At 41.5% G+C, this 25,348-nt stretch overlaps 1 protein-coding gene across 1 annotated transcript in view; it reads right to left on the bottom strand.

The window, feature by feature from the left end:
- The window catches only part of LOC112107756 (dynein heavy chain 5, axonemal-like), a 273,895-nt gene that overhangs the window by 201,093 nt on the left and 47,454 nt on the right, over positions 1 to 25,348 (bottom strand). The window contains exons 20-29 of the mRNA XM_026659242.1: positions 18,186 to 18,337; positions 9,811 to 10,018; positions 8,578 to 8,665; positions 8,333 to 8,456; positions 8,040 to 8,203; positions 6,688 to 6,780; positions 3,528 to 3,731; positions 1,256 to 1,336; positions 772 to 1,176; positions 492 to 610 (exon numbers count right to left, since the gene is read on the bottom strand). Coding sequence (XP_026515027.1) covers positions 492 to 610; positions 772 to 1,176; positions 1,256 to 1,336; positions 3,528 to 3,731; positions 6,688 to 6,780; positions 8,040 to 8,203; positions 8,333 to 8,456; positions 8,578 to 8,665; positions 9,811 to 10,018; positions 18,186 to 18,337 — 1,638 coding nt within the window. The remainder of the gene's footprint in view (positions 1 to 491; positions 611 to 771; positions 1,177 to 1,255; positions 1,337 to 3,527; positions 3,732 to 6,687; positions 6,781 to 8,039; positions 8,204 to 8,332; positions 8,457 to 8,577; positions 8,666 to 9,810; positions 10,019 to 18,185; positions 18,338 to 25,348) is intronic.

The raw sequence follows: 25,348 nt of genomic DNA, 5'->3' as shown, positions 1-25,348 counted from the left end.
ACCATCAAGTAAATACAATGAAGGTATATGATTTTTGCCCCAACTAGAAACTTGGATGGCTCAGTGCACTGGGTAATGGGCTTCAGCAGGTCTGAATCTCCATTGACTTCAAAGGGACTATTCACACATTTAAAATTAAACACATGCTTAAGTGCTTTGCTGGATCAGGACCTTAGAAGAGTTTGACTTGAGATTTGGGCTGAGGTTCTGGTTGATTCTTATTTTTTCCAATCCTAATTAATTCATCTGACATTTCAAACTTGAATCTTACACTGAACTGAATCTATGGCAATAATAGTATTTGCCCAACCCAGACCTTTAACGGTAAAACACATTGGGGAAAAAATTGTGCTTTTTGAAACTATGTATTTCTTTCAGCTGTAATGTGCCTCTTACAGCCTCTTGTTAGTTTCCTGAAGACACCTTAGATGTACCCTTCTGGAACAATTACCAATGTAACATAATGTTGTACTGCACCATGATTCACTCACTTTTCATTATAGTCTGTGTAAAATTCCACAGCATCAATCTGGAACTTTTTAACACCATTCAGTAAATCTGTTTTCATGGATGGTTGCACTTCAAGCAGCAAGTCCTGAATCTTCAATACCTGTCATAAGTAAATATATGCATAAAAGTGAAAATAATCAGGAGGATTTGAAATAAGTGAATGTTTAAAATAAACTGGTTCTCCTCCAGTCATGTGGCACAAAAAATTCTGACAAGAATGACTGTACTTTGCCTACTCTAGAAGTGATAAAGCTACAGTACCTGTGTGTTTAGGTTCTTCCAAGCATATGCCAACCCATCAACTCTTTCTGCATTTCCATCTTTAAACAGTAGATCATACTTATGTAGCAGAGCATAAGATTCCTCTATAGGTCCAACTGTCATGTCAATTTTAATCTCAGCCTCTCGTATTTCCTTTAATGCTTCCATTGCTCCTCGCACATCATCAAGATCATTGATTGGCCTGTTTAATCGCTTGCTGAGATTATCAATGAATGTGTAAATTGCATCCATGTCCATGGCAGCTTTTTTATTTAAAGCTAATCCAAATGATCTCTGCCTCAAACGACATTCCTGAATTAAGGCCATTTTCAAAGACTCAGTTGCAAAATCCACTGATTCCAATATGCAATGACTTGGCAGTTCTCTAATTTGGATTTCTAATTGCTAAGAATAAAACAAATTATTAACTTTACTGCACTATAACTTTTCTCTGAACAGCAGAAGAATTTTAGGCAATACTTACAGAAAAGTAATTAATTTGTGTTTGGAATTCAGACATCACTGGGTTAGTCTCTAGAAATTCTTTTACTTTTTCCTCTGGATCCTGCATAATTGGAGAATTGTGTATTATTGTTTAACATTTATAGTAGCCTCCTTATCCCCGAACTGAGCTAGGTGCCGTGCAAACATAAATGAAGACATGGTCTCTGTCTCAAAGAGCTTAAAATCTAATTTAAGTTTTATAAATCATTCCAACTGCTTTGTTTTTCCTGTCTTCTCTCCTTTTCCCCATTCCCCTTTTGAATCACATTTTCCGTATCTGTCAGCAGGAAATTGACACAGACCATGATGCCAGTTACCACTCCAAATATTTCTATGGAGTTTGAAATCAAGCTACCAAAACTATGGTGGGAATTTTTAGTCTACCCATCCCCACTCGTTGCAGAACAACTCATATTCACCAACACCTAGAACATCTTCATGAAGTTGAAAATACACTCCATAGCCACCTAACAGTAGCTGAATGAATCAACAGTCCCTTCTCCCAGAAACTGTATGTTTTTTACCTATACTTTACAGCTACCAATATAAGACTAGGGCATATTCAGCATCAGATCATTTAGCATACAGTGGAGCTTAGTGGGAGGAGATACTAATGATGGCATTGGCATGACATTCTGCTCCTACGGAGGCTGGCTGTTGGGCTCTGGACAAGTTGGAGTTGCAGTTTCACCTCCACCCTCATACCCAGATATATTTTTGGTCTTGTATAGGCTCATTTTGAACTATCTGATCTTCATCCAGGTGCTAATCTGTAGCTGGCATTGGGAGGTCTTTTGTGATTACACTTTTTGCATCTCCTGAGAAGAGAGAAAGCAGAGTATCACCTGTGTATTGTTAGTTATGGAGACCGTGGCAACACACAATTTGCACAAATGGTCTCACAGAGACACTGAAGAGGAAGAAGGACAGCACTGATTCCTGCAGAACTCTATACATAAGTGCTCTTGTAGATGAAGAGCAGCCGCCATTCACAACTCTTGGGATATTCCTGGAGAAACCATTTGTTTAATGGTTTAATGATTGAAACCATTACAGTGCTATATCATTTAATCTCGCAAGTCTTGTAAGTGCAGCAGCAGCAACAGCGGCCAGCTCTGTCAAAGGCTGAGGAAAGGTTAGGTAATCACTGAAGTTCAGCCCCTATTCATGGCCATGCAGTAGCTCCCCATAGGGGCTTTTAGAGTTGTCTCAATGGCAATCCCTGGTCTGAAGTCTGACTGATTGTGAAGGATCCAGAAAGTCAGCAGATGCCATAGACTGTTGGAGCTTGGTTGTCACAGTGTACTCTATGATTTTGCTTAGGAGTGGAGATTGGAAGCAGCCAGTAGTTAGAGAGATGGCATTCATCATGTGCAAGGATCAGACAGACTCTCTCATTCTTTAGCGTGAAGGGTTAGTAGTCTGTCCTCACTAAAGGACGCACTTATAACATATGTTTCTCTGCACTGGCTTTCACTAATCAGGAGCTTCCCAGATCTATGTCACAAGTTATTACTTGCCAAGCCAGTCCTCAGAGTTCCACAAGTATGTGATGGGGCCAAACTCAGAGCAAAAACCCATCCACCATCCTGGACTCTGTTCTGTTTTAAAATCTTCAGTCCTGGGTTGTTTTTCCTGTATGCAGTTTATCCTTTCTGTGAAGTTGGATGAAAGCTCCTTGCAGCAGCTGGTGCTTGTGTCTGAGGCCTCGTTTATGCATTCAGGGAGGATTAGCCAGTTCACTCTTTGGAACATCTCTGCAGGCTCTGATTTCCCAGAGGCAATGGTGGAGGAGAAGATGGTTCTTTTTGCTTCCTATACAGCTGAGGCACATTCCTGTAGCAAGTCCTTCTGCTGTTGTCAGAAAGATTCAGAGTGGATTTTGTGCTACCAACATTTTGTTTTTTCTGTCTTCTTCTGACCAATAAAAAATATTACCTCACCACCTTGTTCTTCTGACATAGTTCATCAGTGAATTGTGGTCATTTATGTGGTCAGTAAGAAAGAAAGGGAAGTATTAGGGCTGAGGTATCAACTTTATACTGTAAAATCTTAAGATATAGCAAACACGTACAAAAAATAAACCTATTGCTCCTAGAAAATGTTCGAGGGGGGAAAAAACATGAGAGTCAAAATAATTCACTGTTTACAGGAAACACAATTTATTAATATAACCAAAAGCAGATCATTTTACCCAGTAAAAAGTAGCACGTTTTGCAATAAAGTGAGATATATTAATATATCTATTTAACCTGATTCCAGATGCTGGAGAATTTAGCAAAGCTCTTCAAAATATCCACTGCCTCAGTTTTAAGAGATAAAATTATTGTGGTAAGCTGGATCATAACTTTGTTCACATCCTTGTGTTCACTGATCTGTTTGTCCAAAGGTCTCAATGCTACCATCTTGGTGAGTTTGCTCTCATCACCCAGCTCAATGGCAGCAGGCTGTTCCATCTGCTGTAAATGAAACAAGAGTAAACCTGCATCCAGTAGTTTTACTTAACATTCTACAACAAGAATGAGCAACTTATGAGCGCAGATAAAAATAAAAGAAAAACACCCTTCATGAATAACCACTTGCTCTTAGTTTGGCTCATGTCACTGAATTATAATTCTATTCTTAAAGGTGACTTTGTAAAAATGGCTTTGTGGGGTTCCATGTTTGTGTCGAGTTTACGAGTAACATTATTGGGGGGTCCACTAAACTGCTAGCCCTGCCATTCCTGTCTAGGCTCTGAGAGCAAAGCTGAGTTCTTTCCTTCTTGCATATACAAGCTTCTGTAAGCTGCAGAGGGGTAACTGGAACATAGTAAACAATTCTGTTCTGATGATGCATAAGGAGAAATTGAATCCTACTCCTTCTCTCTTAGCTGTTTTCATGATGTAGGGCTTAGAGGAGGAAAAAGCAGTAAATCCTTTATTTTTGTCATTGAAATCAGCAGATATGACTAACTACACACAGGGAACAGATCTGCTGAATAAAAAGGAACCATTTTTACAAAGCCACTTTTCAGAGAACCAGCTTGGAAATGAAGCATTTTCTCTTTCCCTTTCCTGGAATTAGAGCCAGCTCCTTCCCCTCTTTGATGGTCATAGCGATAGAGAATTTATTTGGACAACCCTCAATCAGACAGAGTTTTTCCTTTGACTTTCAACCTGAGATGGCTGGGGCATGGCACTGCAGGCCCCACACTCCTAGATATTCCAGTAGTAGCACCAGTATTTAAAAAAAAAAAAAAAACACCACACCCTACTGTATGTATTAACTATGGCTAGAAAGGACATGATTTCCACTGTCCAGCGGAGAAATGTCTTCTGTCTGCAGACCTTGCTGGAGCCCTAGGCATAACTAACAGTGTGAACCAAAGGCTGTGAACCAAAGTAGAGCTGGTGCTGGCACAACAGTAACATGCTAGGTATAAGCTAACACCAAATAAGCACATTCCTGACCAGAGAGGATGGCGCAAAACCACACATATCGCTCAAGTAATTATGTTAATACATTCCTAAGAGATGATACAAGAACACACCGACCCCTCCTAAAGATAAGGAGGGAATGACAGGATAATGGATAAGGATGTTTTGTTCAAACTAGCAGGTACAAGGTATAAGGGTGGTAACTAACAACATCTGGAGTGTAATACGTAACTTGTTTGTACTAATGTATAAAAGAAGAAGTCATAGGAGGGGCATCTTCGTATTGGCCTAGGGGACAGCATCCTGTTATGCTAACTGAGTCTTTACCTTGTCACAGGCATGCATGGGTTAGCGTCCCTGTGACCCGTTGGACTCATTGTTCAACTCAAGTGTTCAGACTCATTTCTGACACACATTGAGCATTAGGTTTGAAAGAATCATGCCTTTGAAAATTGTCCATGTTTCCTGAATCAACGTATCTGAAGCCTGCTTTCCCTGTCCCTGTTATATACAGGGTTGCAAACCAAAAATGTGCCATGGAGTTTCTGTGCCTGATCCAGGTAGGACCAGTCCAGACAGTATGCTCCTCTAACTTTTTAAAACCCCTACATCTGAGGGCTACATAGAAATACAATATTCTTCTTCTTTAAGCCAAAGCTATTGCCACTCCATGGTCGTCTGGCAGGCCCGGCTAGTAATTATAACTCTGCCCCTAGAGTGCAGACATGTCACCTGCATGACAAGCCTAGGATCCACCAGCCCAAGGGAGGTTGCTCACAATGATTAATATTTTTATTGGATAAACTGGGTATTCGTATGTCCTTTTGGTTCCCTCATTTCCCTCCTCCCTTCCTCTTTTCTCTGGGAACACATTGAAGCTCCTTTGGAAGCTTCAAGGGTCCACTTATTTTCCTATTTGCTCCCCACCTCCCTTTAAGAGCCATGTGCTGAACCAACTATTCCTACAGTGGGAGATCTGCACACTTCTCTATGAAGACAAAAACTAGATGGAAAAAAGAAAGTGTCTTTAAAACATCAGTTTAATTTAATCTGGTACTACCATCACTAAAATGCATTAACTATAACTTTATGCTTATTGCATAGCATCACTACAAAGCAGAATTTTAAGGTTGTTTGGGTGCCTTAACTGTGCATTTCCATACCCTTACAAGCAGGGCCAGCTCCAGGCACCAGCGCAGGAAGCAGGTGCTTAGGGCGGCCAATGGAAAGGGGCGGCACGTTTCAGTCTTCGGCGGCTGGTCCCTCAGTCCCTCTGAGAGGGAAGGACCGGCCGCCGAATTGCCGCTGAAGAATGAAGCGGCGCGGTAGAGCTGCCCCCGAAGTGCCACCGATCACGGTTTTATCTTTTTTTTTTTTTTCCGCCGCTTGGGGCAGCAAAAAAGCTGGAGCCGGCCCTGCTTACAAGTGTGGAGTTTAAGTTTAACCTTGACTATGACTGTCCTGTGTTTGTAGTGCTTGTTTTAGGGCAACTACAACATCCATGTGATCTTTTTTACTCTTACATTACTGATCGTATGTATTCTCCAGCTTAACACCATCTTAATACTGTTTTTCTCTGGGAAGATCAATAGTGTTTTATTATGCATAATTAGCTGCATAATAAAACACAGATGATGTTAGTTTTCTCCTACAGTCTGTAATAGCACTAACACTCTAACATTATTTGTAAAAATCTCTTTGTGTAAGCTAGTGCTCTTTTTAATATGGAAAATATTTTCAAGAAACATACTAATAATGAATATGTCTTCTACTTAACTGATTGTTTAATGTAAAGATTTTACATAAATATATATATGTTTTCAGTAAATTGTACAATCTACCTCACCAGAAAAAATCCAAAACTACAAGTCAAAAAATTAATGTAAATGTAACCTTTCCTAGGAAATTTAGAAGTATAAACCCTAAGTATTTAGTTTCTCTAACCATTCTTTTTTAACATTCTAAGCAATTTAAATTTTAAAAAGTACTCTACCTGCTGCTGTCTATGATGTAAATGAGCAAACTTCCACAGTGGGATATCTCTGGCCATCGATAATATGATATTTACTGCTTTGTTTACGGCATTCTGAAAAGAGTAAAACATTCACCTTAAACAAACATAAAGATCAGTCCTCACTAAAAAAAAACAGCCTGATTAATAGCAAAGTTGAAAAACGCACCTCTCATCTTTACATTCTTCCACTTAGCAATGCTGTATTCTAATAAGTGATATATTATAGGGCACCCAAATAATTCATATACTTTGAGAAAGGAAAGGGGTGTTCCATAATATCCTAACCACAACAGCACAAAGTTAAACCTGTTTAAAAAAATCATCTAATTTAAACATGGATTAAACCACATACTAATATAATCCCTACACTTCTACATGCCTTTCATCCAAGGATTTTAAAGAGCTTTACAAACATTAATTATACCTCATAGCACATTGTGGTTTAATTATTATATTATAACCTGTTTAAAGAGGAATAAACAGAGGCAGTTAACAGAATTAATTTAATCTTATTTCACAACCATCATAGAGTCCCTTTATACATTTATTTAGTCTAGTCACATACATTTGTAGCTGTACAAATGATGGCATCATACAACCCTTTCTATCTACAGTATTTAAATTTACTTTTTATTATCTGACTTCTTGTTCCCAGACCACACAGGCTGCAAATTAAATCTGACTGAGAATTCTACGATTGATTTAGGGAGTGGCAGATCAAAATGTTGCTAGGCTGCCAGTCACGTTATAACCAATTGCTTTTGGAATCAGTGTAAAGTGATTCACGTAGCAGTTGATTTTAAGCATGTGCTTAAGTGTTTTGCTGAAATAAAATGGGATTACTCATATGCTTAAACCTAAGAACATTCTTAAATGCCTCACTAAATCAGAGCCTCATCGTGTGGCAACTGATATATAGCTGTTATTTCACACTTATATGGTCATTGAATATTCTTCAGGAGTTGTAAGTAATGGGCGCAGCCTGAGTTTTTACTGATTGCTTTGAATTCAACTTCTTTGGTTTGTACACCCTCTTTGAAAAGTTTTCCTTTTTAAAGTAGAGGATTATAGATGAGAGGTGTTAAGTTTCCAGTAGAATTATTGTTTTTATTGGCCAGTATAACATCTTGATTGATGGCTCCAGTTTTCTAATTTCTCAAGATACCATCTTGTGTACCATTGATTTTTTTTTTTTAATTTTGTCCTATTTTTCTCAGTTCTATTCTTATCTGAGGTTAAATAGACATACCTTATTTAAAAAAAAAACTTATTTACATAAGTATGTGATACCAAGAATGATTGTGATGTGCATTTATTTGTGTTGATGTTACCTGAATATCATCAAGACTTGGCCTCAAGACAACATTTGGAATGGCCAATTGAATTTCAGCTTTGAATAACGGAACTCTTTGATCTTTTATGAACTTGGTCATCTGATATTTAGAGTTGAGAACATGTAAGCGACGCCTTAAAGCATCTAAAGAAATCCTGGTGCCTAGATAAATAGAACATTTTAGAAAAATTATAGTTGTGACCACAAGTTCAGAAATTTTTAAAATATTATAAAAATATGTCATACAATTAAAAAAATAAAAGTAAGTATAGTTTAAAATGAAAAACCTACATTTGACTAGAGAGTCAGTATTTTTCTGACAAAGCTGCCCCATCAGGTTATAGTAACTACAGGACAGACATTCCTGGCAGCGTGTTTTCTGTTTCATATCAAGATGTCCACAGGCAAATGAATCCTGAAAAGTCACAGTGAAACAGCAAAGACAAAATAAAAAGGCTCCAAATAATTCATATTTCATAAATGAAATATAAGCGGCTTAAGAAATGCTTCACAATTATTTACATTTTAGATCTTACCTGCAGATTGCTTTTGTCTTCTGGTTTCAATCTGTGCTTCAGAATGTCTATCAATTCATACATGGAACGTTCCACTTGCTGGCTTTGTCTACAAAGGAACGTTATGGATTTCAGAATATAACCACCCACAAAAGAAATGAGGATGCCCAAAAGAGAAGAAAGCCTACTACCACTCTGGTTTTCAGAACACACTATATTAAAGGGTGAATGCAGACATACACCTAAACTGTTCAGTTCATTTCTACTGCCTGGATGTACTATAAAATAACCAATGGATGTTAAAGTATCCTGGGATATTTTCAGCATCCTATTTTGAAGATTGCAGTATATCTAATACAACTAGATCTCCTGGATTCTTTGAAGAGGATCAGGGTTTTTATCCAGCTTTGGTGAGCAATCATAGACATACATTTCACCCAGGTTGGGCTTATCAGGATGATACAGCAAGCTAACCTGATGTACAGACCAAACCATACAAAAATTATAGTAGGCTAGAAGAGAGACAGCCTTTCATCATTCTGACATGCAAAGCACACTTAGATGTGTCTGAGGGCAGGTCTACACTTACTTCCTGGTCCGGCCGTAAGCAATCGATCTTCTGGGATCGATTTATCGCGTCTTGTCTAGACGCGATAAATCGATCCCGGAAGTGCTCGCCGTCGATGCCGGTACTCCAGCTCGGCGAGAGGAGTACGCGGCATCGACGGGGGAGCCTGCCTGCCGCGTCTGGACCCGCGGTAAGTTCGAACTAAGGTACTTCGAATTCAGCTACGTTATTAACGTAGCTGAATTTGCGTACCTTAGTTCGAAGTGCGGGGTTAGTGTGGACCAGGCCTCAGTGGAACACAACTGAACAAGTATTACATGATAATGTAAAAATGCAAAATATTATATGCAGCACCTAGAGAGGGAAAGAGTCTATCTTCTAGTCCTAAATCAGTTAGTTAACATTAAGAATCAACTTTACTTGTCATTGCATAAATAATAGGCTGCTCTGAAGTTCTCTAACCAAAGGAAAGGAGAGTAAATATCAGTCAGGCAAAACAGGAAAGAAATAATATAAATGCTTTATTTTTGTTGCATTTAAGATGCCTATAGATTTTGTTGTTAAAAATTCAGAATAAAAGTTCAGCTTGGTCCAGCAGTCTTGTTACAATAGAGATTAAAAAGCTAACCATACTATTTTAAATCCTTCCATTATGGACTCTACAAACCACACATGAGTAGACTTACTGAGACAGAGTTTCAGCAGCTGTAGCAGTAAGTTTTTCTGTCCTTTCCAGGAAAGCAGGTACTTCAATGGGTTCATCTTCGGGTAGAGTTACAAGAGGAGTGTCTGACATATCCTGCAGAATTCTTTCAATTCTGCATTCCAGAGTGTCGGAAGCTTCTTTGACTATATACCCCACTTCTTCTAGGGAATTATAAACTTTCTCGAGGACTAAGCAAACAGAAAATAAAATGAGAACATACAAAATATAGCACATGAAATCACTTTTTAAAATATCATATTATATTGGAATATAAAAGAGTTATCTTTCTAAATGTGAATCTTAATTAATGATTACATACTGAATTCAAAGTCTGAAACCAAAGACCTAATGGGTCTCTGTGCATCTGAATCTTTAAATAAAACACTTTTGCAAAAAAAGGACATAATGGAATACTTAGTATTATAAAATTATTATATTAAAGAGGACAGTATCTAATGGAAAGGATCAATAACAGAATACCAGAAATAAAAGGAATGTTACTATTGAAAAATTATTTCATCCTTCACACATACACCTAGTTTAGGAAAAAGCAGATCTGCTCCATATTCCGTCTAAACTATTCAGTGAAATTCAGTATTTCATCATTCAAATCAGGGCAAAATGGGCAAAATTCCTTAAGGCAAGTTAGTATATAGATTATGCCACTGAATTTCTTCTTACAAATATAAGATTGAATTTATCTGAGTCCTCTACAAGCATTGTGAGTACTAAATCATGCCAGAGAATGGTCTCAGAGACCAAGAAGTAGAGTTTTCCTCTAACTTTTCAATCTTTTTCAAACATTCATCTTCCCAATCCTCTAATCCACAAACCATTGATTTGCAACCAAGTACTATACATATTTTTGTTTTTTAATAAGTCTTTTGTATTTTTTCATAATGAAGAAGAGGAAAAATAAAATCACATAAAAATACATTCAGTGGAATCACCGCACTATGTCCCTTCAGAACCATACAGTGGTCATCATTAAAAAGTCATAGTTTATCCACACAGTGGTATTGGAATTGCCAAAATTATTTCCCATTCTAAGTAAAAAGGAATTGCTGGGGTATCTGATTTACTAAAACGTGATAACAGTGCGCAAACTGATATTTTTAATGGAAAATACTGAACAAGAAAACTATCATATTTAACATGAACATCTTTTGTTAACAGACAGTTATTGAGTACACAAGCAAAAGTGAACTATGTGTGTGTTGACTGTCAAAAAGAAAAACTATTTAACTTATTAATTTTGGAATCCAGAACCAAGCTAAGGGTTAACCTTCACTACTGAAAAAATTGGACAAATGAGTCAGTCCATTAACTACACAGCATACATTTAAATTAAGCAATCCTAAACCCCTTTGCCCCTTGTTGCTCAAGCTCTACTTTAGAATGAATCCTATGTAATGATCCAGATCTGAACAATTTGGGGATATTCTGGATGTGTTTTAGGAATCCCACTTCTATTTTTAATTGGATGTTATTAAACCGAACGTGGTTCCTTCCCCATCAGTGTGTGATGGAGGTACGGAATGGTCTTGGAGCCCATGCACTGGACTGACATTCTGGAGATCCGGGTTCAACTCCTACCTCTCTTACAGATTTCAGCAATTTGCCTAACCTGTGCATCTCAGTCCTTCATCTGTAAAATGCATATATTGATATTTCCCTATCTCACTGGAGAATTATGAGGATAAATTCATTCATGTCTGTAGGGTGCCCAGACACAAGTGATGAGTACCATATAAGTATCTAGAGATATAGATGCTGAGTGTAATCGAGTAGCCCCCTTACAGGTAGTGATGTCTTGGGGTCAGCCCACCCACCCCCATCACCTGGCATGGCCCTTTAAGATTTGGGGACATTTTGATGTATGCAAAGACCTAGGAAATAAGAAGGTTTGATAGAGAGGAAGATGCCCCAGGAATCAGTAGTGTTTGGGAGCAAGTCATTTACTGTTTCTTTAAGGGTCTAGAATCGGGACCCCTGCAGAGTGGATAGGGCAAGGTTCCCCTCTCACTCAACCAACTGGGGATGAGCTGTAAGGAAGAGGACCAACATATATGCTGAGCATGGCAGACACCAAGGGAAGGCTGCTTGCTGAATCTTCTGAGCCTGAGGACTGAGCAGGGATGCTGGAACCATTTGTATGTTGGGGGCGCTGAGAGCCATTGAACCAAACTGTAAACCCTGTATATGATGGAAATCACTTCAAGCAGCAGCAACCCCGGTACCCCTAGTTCCAGCACCTATGTGACTGAATGCAATACACCTGCAGAGCAACAAGGGGGCATGCTGAAGGGCAGCACCCGATGACATTGAACAATTCACAATTGCCAATCTATAAAGGTACAAAACCTGAAAGTGACAAGTATTTTTAACTCTCATTTAAATCAACTGGAGTTGACTGCACTCAGCACATCATAAATGAAAATCAGCAGTTGGCAGGATGAGGTCTTTAATCGGCTAGCAGGGGGTACTATTAAAGTGGTATATCCTGCTTGCTGATTTTGAGGTCCAAAATTGTCCTAAGAATAGCTCAGGATGGCAGAATTCTAGTAAAGAGATTCTGTACTGTGAGAAATGGGAAAGAAAGACTTAAAATGATCTGATTAATATTGAAATAAAAGATGCATTTTATAAGAACCAGTGCAAAATGTACTGGATAATTAATGCTTTGAAAACCCCCGTTTAACTTCTACCAAACTAGGCACAAAAAGAAAGCATTTCATCCTCACTCAAGAAAAGCATGCGCTTCCAGGAAAGATTTTAATCCCCATCTCAAGTTCCTTAGAGCCACAGGAAGGCCAGCAGCAGCCACCCACATACCTCTGCTATAACTACTAGCTCAACAGACACACCAAAAAGCTGCCACAAAGAAAGCTGACCCAAAGAACCACACGGACCACTTCATCTGAAAGCATCAGTAAAAAACTATGTTCCAAATATTCAAACTGTAAGGTTTTAAGAGGGCAGTCACTGGATTAACATCCTTCGGGTAGTGAGGTGGGAGTTAATAACAAATGTTTAATTTTAATTATATTTGCAACATTTTTCTTAATAAATGATAATATGTTACTGTACTAACCAGTACCAAAAAATCCTTTGAGCTGAGATTGTAAAACAAAGCATGCTGCCGGTTAGTGTTATCTTGTTGTTTATATTTTAAAAAACAAAAGTAAAGCCATATACCAATCTGTCTCAACTGAAAAATGATCCACAAGCATAGCCTGTTGGCTTATTGTAGAACTGCAACATACTAATTCCTCCTAATGCCTTTACATTTATGCATTTGGATCACTCATTACTGTATTATTAACCAGTTTCATGCTCTTTGAGGCAAGGCTTTTGCGTCACTCTAGGTTTGTACAGTGCATGGTATGTTCTGAGCACTTACATTTAATTTTTTTAAATGATTATTTGGATAGAAACCTCCATGTCCTGTGTAGATAACTTAATGGCTAGAAACATGGACAATGATCTTTAAAGATTCTCAGCCTACGTTAAAATACATTTGAAATAAAAAATGAGACCTTCTCTTCTGATAGTTCACTCCCACCCCGATTTCAAATTTGTGCCTCCCGTGTTGTAATCATCTCCCTCAACTAAATGGGCCAGCCCATGAGCATACTTTTCACAGAGAAATAATATCATAATAAAGGCATGTGATAAAACTCTTAATAGCTTCCTTAGGTGGTAAATCAGTTAAAAGAAAGATCAAAATAATGCTAATAGGGGTGAATGAAGCAAACTTAAATTGTTACTCCAATTTTAAAAATGAAACTTGGACAGTTAGTTTAAACTCAGTACATGAAGATACAGGTACTCACTAAAAACTTGTGAGAAAACAAGAAATTTGAGGCCCTAGAGAATCTATATTGCCAATAAAGGATTGTGTATGGCAGCTATATAGTGTCAGATGGGCAGGCCAAATTCTTCTCTGAGTTACACTGGTATAACTCCCAAGTAACTCCATTGACTTCACTGGAACTTCAGTGAAATTACTCTGGATTAATAGTGGTGTAATTAAGAGCAGAATTTGATCTATATATTTGAACTGTTTACAACACTTTCTAATTATTTTCCAAAAGGCTCCTAAGTCTCTTTTGAAAATGGGAATTAGGCTGCTACATCACAGACAGAGGGGTGGATCCTGAATCGATCTGGTGAAACTGGTTGGGATTTGTTTGTTTTAAATTTGAATTTTGAGTCATTTTTAGTTTTCATTTACCCAGGAATGCTCAGCGATCAGAAAGACTTGTTTTAATCTGTGTGATACTGCTGTACATGCATTATTTCATAATAGTAAACAACATCTTTAAGGAGGAAAAGGGTGAGGAGTACTTTTTATAGGGTGGGAGCTATTTTAATTTACAACTTTCTTACGCTCATCAGCAAATAATTGCACCTATGTACATTGGGAGAACAGGTTTTAGTAGGTCTTAAGGAGTCTGACTTAGTGTAAGGTAGAGAGACAAGATGGGTGAGGTCATATCTTTTATTACAGAGGTGGGCAAACTACGGCCCACGAGCCGCGCCCGGCCTTCAGACCTTTTAATCTGGCCCTCGAGCTCCCACCGGGAAGCAGGGTCGGGAACTTGCCCCGCTCTGTACGTGCCATGGCTCCACGCAGCTCCTGGAAACAATGGCATGTCCCCCCTCCGGCTCCTACACATAGGGGCAGCCAGGGGTCTCCGCACGCTGCCCCCGCCCCAAGTGCTGGCTCTGCAGCTCCCATTGGCCTGGAACCAAGGCCAATGGAAGCTGCAGGGGCAGCACCTGCGGACGGGGCAGCGCGCGGAGACCCCTGGCTTCCCCTATGTGTAGGAGCCGGAGGGGGGACATGCTGCTGTTTCCAGGAGCTGCTTGAGGTAAGCGCCGCCTGGAGCCTGTACCCCTGACCTCCTCCCACGCCCCTGCCCCAGCCCTGATCCCCCTCCCACCCTCCGCACCCCTCGGTCCCAGCCCGGAGCACCCTCCTGCACCCCAAACCCCTCATCCCCAGCCCCACCCCAGAGCCCGCACCCCAGCCAGAGCCCTCACCCCTTCCCACACCCCAACCCTCAATTTCATGAGCATTCATGACCCGCCATACAATTTCCATACCCAGATGTGGCCCTCAGGCCAAAATATTTGCCCACCCCTGTTTTATTGGATCAGCTTCTTTGGTGATAGAGACAAGCTTTCGAGCTTACACAGAGCTTTTCTTCAGATCAGTGTAAGGTAGTCTAAATTACTGCAGATGCATGTAAGTTACATAACCTGAGACATCCCATCTGAAGGATTCCTTCTAAAGGCTCCTAAGTCTCTTTTGAAAATGGGAATTAGGCTGCTATGTCACAGACAGAGGGGTGGATCCTGAACCAATCTGGTGAAACTGGTTGGGATTTGTTTGTTTTAAATTTGAATTTTGAGTCATTTTTAGTTTTCATTTACCCAGGAATGGTCAGCGATCACGTGGGTGCCAAAGGCTTCGGTGGTGCAATAAGATTGCCAGAGATGGACATACAAAGAACATCCAACCAGACCGTCTGAAGGATGTAGCGAGAGTTCAATACTTAATCTGAAAGGAGGCTACATCCCTTTGAGATTTGCCATGATGATGATAATAATAAAAACATAAGAACAGCCATATTGGGTCAGACCAATGGTTCATCTAGCCCAATATCCAGTTTTCTGACAATGGCCAGAGACAGATACTTCAAAGGGAATTCTGAGTGATCCAGCCCCTGTCATGTAGTCCCAGCTTCCGGCTAGTTGGAGGTTTAGGAACACCTAAAGCATGGGATTGTGTCTCTAACCATCTTGGCTAATAGCCACTGATGGACCTATCCTGCATGAAAGTATCCAATTCTTTTTTTAACCTAGCTGTACTTTGGCCTTCACAACATCCCATGGCAACAAGTTCTACAGGTTGACTGTGCATTGTGCGAAGAAGTACTTTTATTTGCTTTAAACCTGCTGCCTACTCATTTCACCAGGTGACCCCTAGTTCTTGTGTTACGTGAAGAGGTAAATAACACTTCACTATTCACTTTCTCTATACCAGTCATGATTTATAGAACACTATCATATCCCTCCTTAATCATCTCTCTTCTAAGCTGAACTGTCCCAGTCTTTTTAATCTCTCCTCATATGGAAGCTGTTCCATACTCCTAATAATTTTTGTTACCCTTCTCTGCACCTTTTCCAATTCTACTGTATATTTTTGAGGTGGGGTGACCAGAACTGTTTGCAGTATTGAATGTACTATGCATGTATATACTGACATTATGATATTTTCTGTTTTATTATCTATCCCTTTCCTAATGGTTCCTGACATTCTGTTAGCTTTTTTTAACTGCCACTACATGTTGAGCACGTTTTCAGAGCACTATCCAGGATGACTCCAAGATCTCTTTCTTGAGTGGTAACAGTTAATTTAGATCCCAGCATTTTGTATGTATAGTTGGGATTATGTTTTCCAATGTACACTACTTTGCATTTATCAACACTGAATTTCATCTGCCATTTTGTTGCCCAGTCAGTTTAGTGAAATCCCTTTGTAACTCATCGCACTCAGCTTTTGACTTATCCAATTAATTTTGAATCTGCAAATTTTGCCACATTCATTTATGAATATGTTGAACTGCACAGGTTCCAGTACAGGTCCTTAAGGGACCCTGCTATTTACCTCTCTCCACTTAAACCTTTTATTCACATTGTAAATTAAAATTCACACATTGTGCACGTAATCTGGATAGATGGGGCAGGCACATCTATGATGAGGCTGGACCTATAAAATTTCCACCACAACCTACAATTTCCTGTCAGATTGTTACCTACAATGGTGACTGTTTCATGGGAAGTGGTTTACAGACAAAATATTCTCCTTCAGCAGCTGTACTTCAAACCCTACAGATTTGTACTCCCCTCCCAAATCATGCAACTGCCATATGTTTAAATAAACATTAAATTAATAAACAAAAAATTCATTGGGAAGCCATTAGGGTTGCTATATTTACAAAAGATACATGACACAAACCTACATAAACAAGGAAATGAAAAGTTAAGACGCGCAATAATATGTACACTCTTCTCCTTCACCCACAGGCACATGCCTTAACACTACCACCACTACCATACATCACAGAACACACACCTCATCCTTAACTTTGCCCCCTAGAGATCCTAAACTCCTATCACACCCTTTAATTGCCCTTCTACACACAACCCTTTACCAAACTACCTTCTCCCAACACAAACTACTCTCCAAACATCCAGTGATGGGAGGAAAACTATCTGCTAACGGGGTGTGCGGAGAGGGAGAAGGGGGGGTCTGAATGAAGGTGACAGCACCTGCACTCTGGAGCATTGTAGTTGTGGCAATGGTAGGGTGTGTCCTTACTATTATTAATTATTATTATCATTATATTACCAAGGATGGATTTTAAAACCTGGATTTATGTTATAATGGGTGGTGCCCAACTGTACTGATTTATTGATATAGATGTTTGGGATCTACATCTTTTTATTTAGTATTCCAATCTACCCAGATTTACTTTGAATGCTGTACAGATAACAATGTATGAATAACAGTAATGTCAGCAAATTAAAATATTTTTTAAAATTTCCTGCTGACTATTTTTGTATAAGACTAGAATTTTCTTCTCAAAATCAAGACTCACATGGTACAAGCAATAATTTTTTCTACAAGCTTGTATCCCTGACTGCTTTATTTTGAACAATAATCCCTCTTTCTATTAATGTAAATAGTATGGCACAGATTGTGACTGGCCTTTCCACAGATGCATGGCTGTGTTTGAGCAATGAGTTTTCCTCCGTCCCTTCTGAGCCCTGTAAAAGGGTCAGGGACAGTTGCAGTTCATCTGTTTAAGGAAGAACAGGGACAGCTCCCTTCAGGCAACATTGGGTATGCACACATCACCTCAGAGAAGGTTGGGAGAAGTCCGGGAAATGGCTCCATCCCTTATCCACACTGACCCTGCTTTCCTGGATGCTCAGGAAGGGACAGTACTTCCCTGAGGAACAATCATTGACCGAGTCCCCGCAGAGCTATGAGGCAAAGCACCACCCCTATTCATGTCTGTGCCTACCTAGCACAATCCATATAAATATAACTAAAATGTCATCACATTTACAATCAAACAAATGTAAAATATTTTAGTTTGTGTACATGAACACCATCCATCACTCACAACATGTAGAAGTAGATTGGAAAAAACTACAGAGTGCACTGCAGAGAACCATGTTCTACTGACAGTGGGACGTACTGAAAGACCTAATAGGTCTTTCCATCTGCAAACACTGTGACTCTATGATTCGCATAGAAATAACAAAGATCCATACATGTGTCAATGTTTGGAGAAGTCCACGATAATTGTGTCAGGCCTGGAGTGAGGGCTTCCTCAATTTGCTCCATAAATGGTTTCATCAGTGGTTCCAGAATAGCAGGAATTCCATTTACAAACTTCTTGTAATCAATCAAAAGATCCTGAAGTCTGCAAGATACAATCGTATTTTTTAAGGCTAGCAATCATTTTTGTATTTCTTTCCATTTATTTAAAATGCACATAAGTCTGGGCACATCTGCAATATTAATTAATAAAAATCCATTTATTTTGGACCAACATCCAAAACTAGAAACTCTCCCTAACTTACTCAAACTAAGGCTCTCAATAGCAACAACAACAAAAAAATCCTTACAGACACTTTACACATCATCAAGGAGAAGGAAATGGCACATATCTTTAAAAAAAAAAATCCTATGTAATTTACCTTTATTACTAGTGTGACAGATTGAGGGGGTGGGAGCAGTATGTTTGGGTCAAACTGCGAACTCCATCTTGTTTTGTGAATGGCATTTTGATTGTAACTTTCATTTTGGGGTGTGACCCTCATAGGCGCCGACTCCATGGGTGCTCTAGGGCTTGAGCACCCACAGAAAAAAAACTAGTGGATACTTAGCACCCACCGGCAGCCAGCTCCCCCTCTTCCTTCCCAGTGCCTCCCATCCACTGCCCAGCTCGGCCAATCAACTCTTCCCCCTCCCTCGCAGCACCTCCCACCCACCGCGATCAGCTGTTTCGCAGCGTGCAGGAGATGCTGGGGGGAGGGGGAAAGACTGGGGAGAGGGCATGCTTGGCGGAGGCGGCTGAACTGGGCGGGAAGAGGAGGGGCAGGAAGAGGCGGACAGGGGTGTGGGCTTGGGAGAAGGGGTGGGAGCGGGGCCTGGGGCGGAGCAGGGGTTTGAGCACCCCCGGGGCCCGGAGGAAGCCGGCGCCTGTGGTGATCCTCATGTGGTATTGCAACTCCTTTGTGAAAAAGGCATCCATTTTGGAATGAGGGCTTGACACCTAGTGGCATGTCTAACTAGTCTGAGAAACCAGCACAAAGCAATCTAGGGCCATCAACATGGAATGAGTCTTCCCTAGTAGAACTAGGGGTTTTCTATCCATAGGACCTTTGACTTCGACTCTCTACACAGAAGCCGACGGAGGTGGGGCTGGAGCCAGGAACTTCTCCAGTGAAAGCACAAAGGTAACCAAGAGGGACAGAGTTTTACAAGGTGGCTGCTTCTCAGAGCAAGAGGCTAGAACTCCATAACACAGAGAGAAAAAAAAAAAGGCTAAGAGGGGCAGCCTAAGGATGCTGACCAAACCCAGGACTCCCGGGGGGGGTGAGATCAGACTTGGGAAGCTGCATTCAGGATTTTATTGTTTTTCAAAGATGTGTAACTAGGAAAAGTGACTAGTTACTACTCAAATGCAGGGAGCTTACAAGCACATGGGATACAGCAGCTGGGTCCAGTCATAACAGATAGTATCAGTCCCAAGAGGGAAACTGGGCCAGACTGTGCTAACAAGCAACTGGTATAACATAACCTATGGGCAGGACGCTGAATAATATGCATAGGTGGCCATTCAAATGGCTACAAAATAACCCTATTTCTTAAACTGCCACATAATGGTTCTCCAGAATCTTAGCCTTTACGGATGCAAAGAAAACTTTAAAAATGAAAATAATGTTCAGGTTTAGCACTGATACATGAGCATCTGCCTGAGTCTGCTGACAGCCTGAAACAATCCTGGCCCAACAAGAGCTTTGCCATTGATTTCAGTAGAGCCAGGTTTTCACCCACCAGACTGCCCCTATATTAATCTCTATGTGTGTTAACTCCGTGGACTAATGAGGACAATTTAAATGGGAGCACGGTTACTTATTTAACTACTGATCGCTTCAGCAGAAACATCCAGCTGTGGTGATTATCCATCGTTGATGGATGAAGCAGCAGATACTGGGGCAAGATAACTAGCTGCTGTCAAAGAATGGGGAATTCAAATCTCCTTCACACAAATGTAAAGATGCCTCTGTTCCAGCCCAAAAGAGGAAGGGTAAGAACAGATGCATCCCCGCTCCAATGAAAAATTTTCCACAGCCTCCTCAGTGCAAAAAAAAAAAAAAAAAAGAAAAAAAAAAGTGTCTGCTATACCTTGTTGGATATCAAAAGGGGAGGTTCCTGACCTGTAACTGCAGGTTCTTCAAGCTGTGTGGTCCCTATCTGTATTCCACAGTGGGCTACACATGCGCGCCATGTGCCCGGAGCCGGACAATTTGAAAGTAGTGTCCATTGGTCCGTGCATGTGCCCTGCTTCACCTCATGCCTCCATCTGATGGGATAAAGGATGGGGCAGACTGACTGCCTCTCCAGTTCCTTCTCTACCATAAGTCAGATAAGATCTGAAGCAGAGGGGAAGGAGGGTGGGTAGTGGAATGAGACAGAGACCACACATCTCGAAGAATCTCCACTTCTTCTTTGAGTGATGGTCCCTATTGTATTCCACTGAAGGTGACTGACAAGCAGTACCTAAATAGGAGGGGATGCGAGGATATAGATGGTAGAGCTGAGCGGAGTACCACTGTCCCAAAGGACGCATCAGCAGAGGAGTCTTGCACCAGGGCATAAATGTCTCGCAAACATGTGAATGAAACCCCACATGGCTGCTTTACAGATGTCAAGGAGGGGCACCTTCTGAAGTGATCCCATAATTGTTGCTTGTGGTGTGGTGGAATAACCTCTTACCCCAAGGGGGTTGGGGCGGAGGAAGATTCGATAGCGGATAAAGTATAATGCAGCCAGAGATCTATCTGGAGATTCTCTGAGTGGAGAAGGCGTGCCCCATAATTCTTTCTGCTATGGCAACAAATATAGTCTCAAGGATTTCCTGATTGGCTTTGTTCTTTGCGGGTAAAAGGCCAGGCCTGCCAAACACTGAGTCTTCATTCCTTTGCAGAAGGGTGCGATTTTAGGAAGAACACAAGTAAGTGAACTGATTGGTTAACGTGAAATTCTGAGACTACTTTAGGAGTGAATTTGGGGTATAGATGCACAGAAACCTTATCCTTATCAATATAGTACAAAAAGGATCTGCCATCATCACTGCAAGCTCACCAATCCTTCTATCTGAGGTAGGGTGACCAGACAGCAAGTGTGAAAAATCGGGACGGGGGTGGGGGGGTAATAGGATCCTATATAAGAAAAAGACCCAAAAATCAGGACTGTCCTTTTAAAATTGGGACATCTGGTCACCCTAACCTGAGGTGACAGCTACAAGAAAAGCAACCTTCATGGAAAGGAGATGTCAAGGCTGGATCCCCACTTTGAACTTTAGGGTTCAAATGTAGGGGCCTGCATGAAAACTTCTAAGCTTATCTACCAGCTTAGCTTTGGTCCGCTGCCACCATCACAAGAATTCCCTCCCTGGGAAGCCTTGAGAAACCTTTCACCAATTCCCTGGTGAACACAGATCCAAACCCCCTTGGATCTTAAAACAAGGAGAAATTAACCATCCCCCCTCCTTCCTCCACCCTCCTTTCACCAATTCCTGGTGAATACAGATCCAAACCCCCTTGGTTCTTAAAACAAGGAGAAATCAATCTGGTTCTTAAAAAAGAAGGCTTTTAATTAAAGAAAAAGGTAAAAATCATCTCTGTAAAACCAGTATGGAAAATAGCTTACAGGGTAATCAAACTAAAAGAGCTCAGAGGACCCCCCTCTGTCTTAGGTTCAAAGTACAGCAAACAAAGATACACACTCTGGTAAAAAGGTACATTTACAAGTTGAGAAAACAAAGTGAATCTAAGACGCCTTGCCTGTCTTTTACTTACTAGTTTGAAATAGGAGAGACTTGTTTAGGAAGATGGGGAGAACCTGGATTGATGTCTGGTCCCTCTCAGTCCCAAGAGCGAACCCCCCCTTAAAACAAAGAGCACACACAAAAGCCTTTCCCCCCCCAAGATTTGAAAGTATCTTGTCTCCTTATTGGTCCTTGGGTCAGGTGTCAGCCAGGTTACCCGAGCTTCTTAACCCTTTCCAGGTAAAAGGATTTGGAGTCTCTGTACACAGAGAGCTGTTACCCTTCCCTTTATAGTTATGACAGGAGAGCATGAAGCAAGAAGCTAAAGGTTCTAAAGGGGGCCTATGGGTACTGAGAGAACAAGGTTTATGTCCCACTGGGGGGAAATCTTCTGAATAGATGGGAAAGTTCTGATTAGGCCTTTCCAGAATCTATTGGTCAGTGCATATGCAAAGACCGGGCAGCCATGAGAAGGTGGATGGTATGCACGGATTGCTGCCAAGTGGTCTTGCAAGGAGTTGATGGACAAGCCTGATGTCTTCAAAGATAGGATATAGTCCAAGATGAGGGGAATAGCTGCAGTTTCTGGGAGAATGCCTCTTCGATGTACCCAAGAAGAAAAGCGCTTCCATTTAGCTAGGTAACATCTTCTAGTAGAGTCCTTTCTACTGTTCGAAAGGACGTCTCACACAGCTGTGGAGCATGAATGTTTTAAGAATGATGCCCATCCAAATATCAAGCCCTATGGCATAGAGGACGCAGATCAGGGTGCTTGATCTTGCTGTTCCACTAGGTCAGGAGCTCAGGAAACGTTGGGCGGAGGACTGGTGTTCAGGACGATATGCATAGGAGGTTGGGAAACAAAAACTGTCTGGGCTAGAGGGGGGCGATCAGGATGAACTGTGCCCTGTCCTGCTGGATTTTGCGTAGAACTCATGGCAGGAGTGGTAGCAGAGGGAAGGCAGAGCTGAACTAGTCCAACCAAGAAAGAAGCAGAGTGGAGGGTAGCCTTGGAGTCCTTCAGGGTATGGAGGGACTCATCAGTCTTTTGGTTGAAAAGCTGCGATTCATTGAAGGGGAGGTCCTCAATGACATTCTGGGCCTCTCTAGGGAACCCTTACACATGGAACCATGACTCCCTGTGCATGACGATGGCAGTAGCCATAGTTCTGGAGGAAATATCCGCGGCATCGACTGAGGATTGGAGAACGGTCTTGGCTATCAGTTTGCCTTCATCTATCAGAGTTTGGAACCGAGCTCTGTCCTGCTGCTAAAGGCTGTCAGTAAATCCCACAAACTTGGCATAGTTGAGGAAATCATATTTAGCCAGTAGTGCCTGATAATTGGCTATCCTGAACTGGAGGCTGGATGCTGAGAAGACCTTTCTCCCCAACAGATCCAAACGTTTACCCTCTTTATCAGGAGGAGTAGACCACGCCCTTTCAGAAACGGCTTGGACTACCACTGAGTTGGGAACGGGGTGAGAAAACAAAAATTCCACTCCTTTGGTTGCCACATAGTAATGCTTCTCTGTCCTTTTCAGGGAATACAGGTGGCGGGGTGTGCCAAACTGTCCCAGTTGGCTGCAGTATGGCTTCATTAATGGGAAGAGCTATTCTGTTGGGTCCAGATGTATGGAGAATGTCTCTGAGTTTGTGCTGGGAGTCCTAGACTTCAAAACGAATCTGAAGTTCTACAGCAACTCTGCAAAGAAGGTCCTGGAACTATCTGAAGTCACTGGCGGGTGAGGAGAGAGATGTAGGAGTCACTGCTTTGTCTGGAGACAAAGACAACTGTCTGACTGGTTCCAGCAGAACCGCAGTTTCTGGTGTGTAATGTTCCTTCTCCTTTTCTGTCATATCCGGGTGCACAGCTAAGTGTTCCTTTAGAGAGGGGGCAAGTGGTGGTGACTCCCTAGCAAATCAGGTCGACTCTGTAGGGGAGAACTGGTCCCAAGATCCTCAATATGGCCAGTAGGAAAGGTCAACAGGTGGTCGCAGGGGCTCCCATGGCATGGGGTACATCAACAGCTCCAAGTTGGATGAGGCAGAGGTTGGCCCCAAACCAGTGCAGATCTTTTGGGTGGCAGAGGATACATAGGATAGGGGGGGGAAAGGTTCATTGAGTGGTTCAGAATCTCCAAATTAAGAGAAGGTTGATTCTGGTTCCAGCGGCAGTACTGTCGGAGTTGTCAGAGGGAAGATATTCCCTGTATGGATGGGGTCAAACTCCTTCCAGCTGTCAACTCCCTCGGTGGTGTTATTATCTCTCTGGACATGGAGGGGCCCCGACGAGGAAGGGAATTCCGGATCCAGGACAGCAAAAATGTCCTGTGGAGCAGTAATGGATTCAGATCTCTCTGGTGTGAGAGGGGTTCTACTTGTTCGAGCCACTGGAGGCGGCAAGGAAGACAGTGCCCGAAGTTGGCGATGATCGGACTTCGTCAGTACTGATGAATACTGGGGTTTTGGAGGTGCCAAGGATAACAGTACCAACTGATCACGGTCCGGTACCAATGTAGCCCAATATTTATGAATCTTCTTGTCATGCCTCTTGGACTTCGGCTGTACTAAGTCCTCATGGGCTGAGCTGATGGGCTTACTTAGAGCCAAATCCGATTTCTTTGGAGTGGATTTAAAAGAAAACTTAGTCTCATGCTTATAAGCGTGCTTCCTGGATTCCTGACAAGATCCTGCCAGAGGGCCTGGAGGTGGGGGGGGGGGCGGTAGACTGGCAGATTGATTGGCACCTAGCTGCAATGTCGGCTTCCCTGAGGCCGTACAGGCAGCACTGGTGGTTATCACTATCCGAGAAGGATTGCAGGCAGGAAGAGCAGAGTTTGAAGCCCGGAATCCTGAGCATAGTCCAGGACCCAAACAGAGTCCAAAACACTAAACTGTACAAACTGTTAAAACTATTTATAAAACTAGATCTAATTCTTATTTTGTAGGATGAAGCTGAAGCTACGGACACAGGAGGTTCCAACCCAAACCATGCAGCGGTAAGAAGGAATTGGAAAGGAAGTCAGTCCGTCCCATCGTTTACCCCCTTGAACGGAGGCATGAAGTGAACCAGGGCACATGTAGGGACACTACTTTCAGATTGTCCAGCTCTGGGTGCATGGTGCACATGCATAACCCATAGTGGAACACAACAGGGACCATCACTCGAAGAAGAATCCCAATTTCCCCTTCCCAGCTGCCAAATTCTCCAGTTTTTCCCCGACAACTTCTATAGGGCAGTTATCCATTGTCAACAGGAAAATCTTCTACACATTAATAGCTGAAAATCTGGGGACAGCATAAAATAAATTGATTTTTCACCAAAATAAAGAAATAAGTAACACAAGGAATAGTATATTGACAGTACTTTGTA

This window comes from Terrapene carolina, unplaced genomic scaffold (assembly GCF_002925995.2).
Source record: "Terrapene carolina triunguis isolate 2854851 unplaced genomic scaffold, T_m_triunguis-2.0 Scaffold613, whole genome shotgun sequence".
In the NCBI taxonomy this organism is placed as follows: Eukaryota; Metazoa; Chordata; order Testudines; family Emydidae; genus Terrapene; species Terrapene triunguis.
Note: the sequence above shows the minus strand (reverse complement) of the source record. Positions and strands in the feature narration are given on the sequence as shown.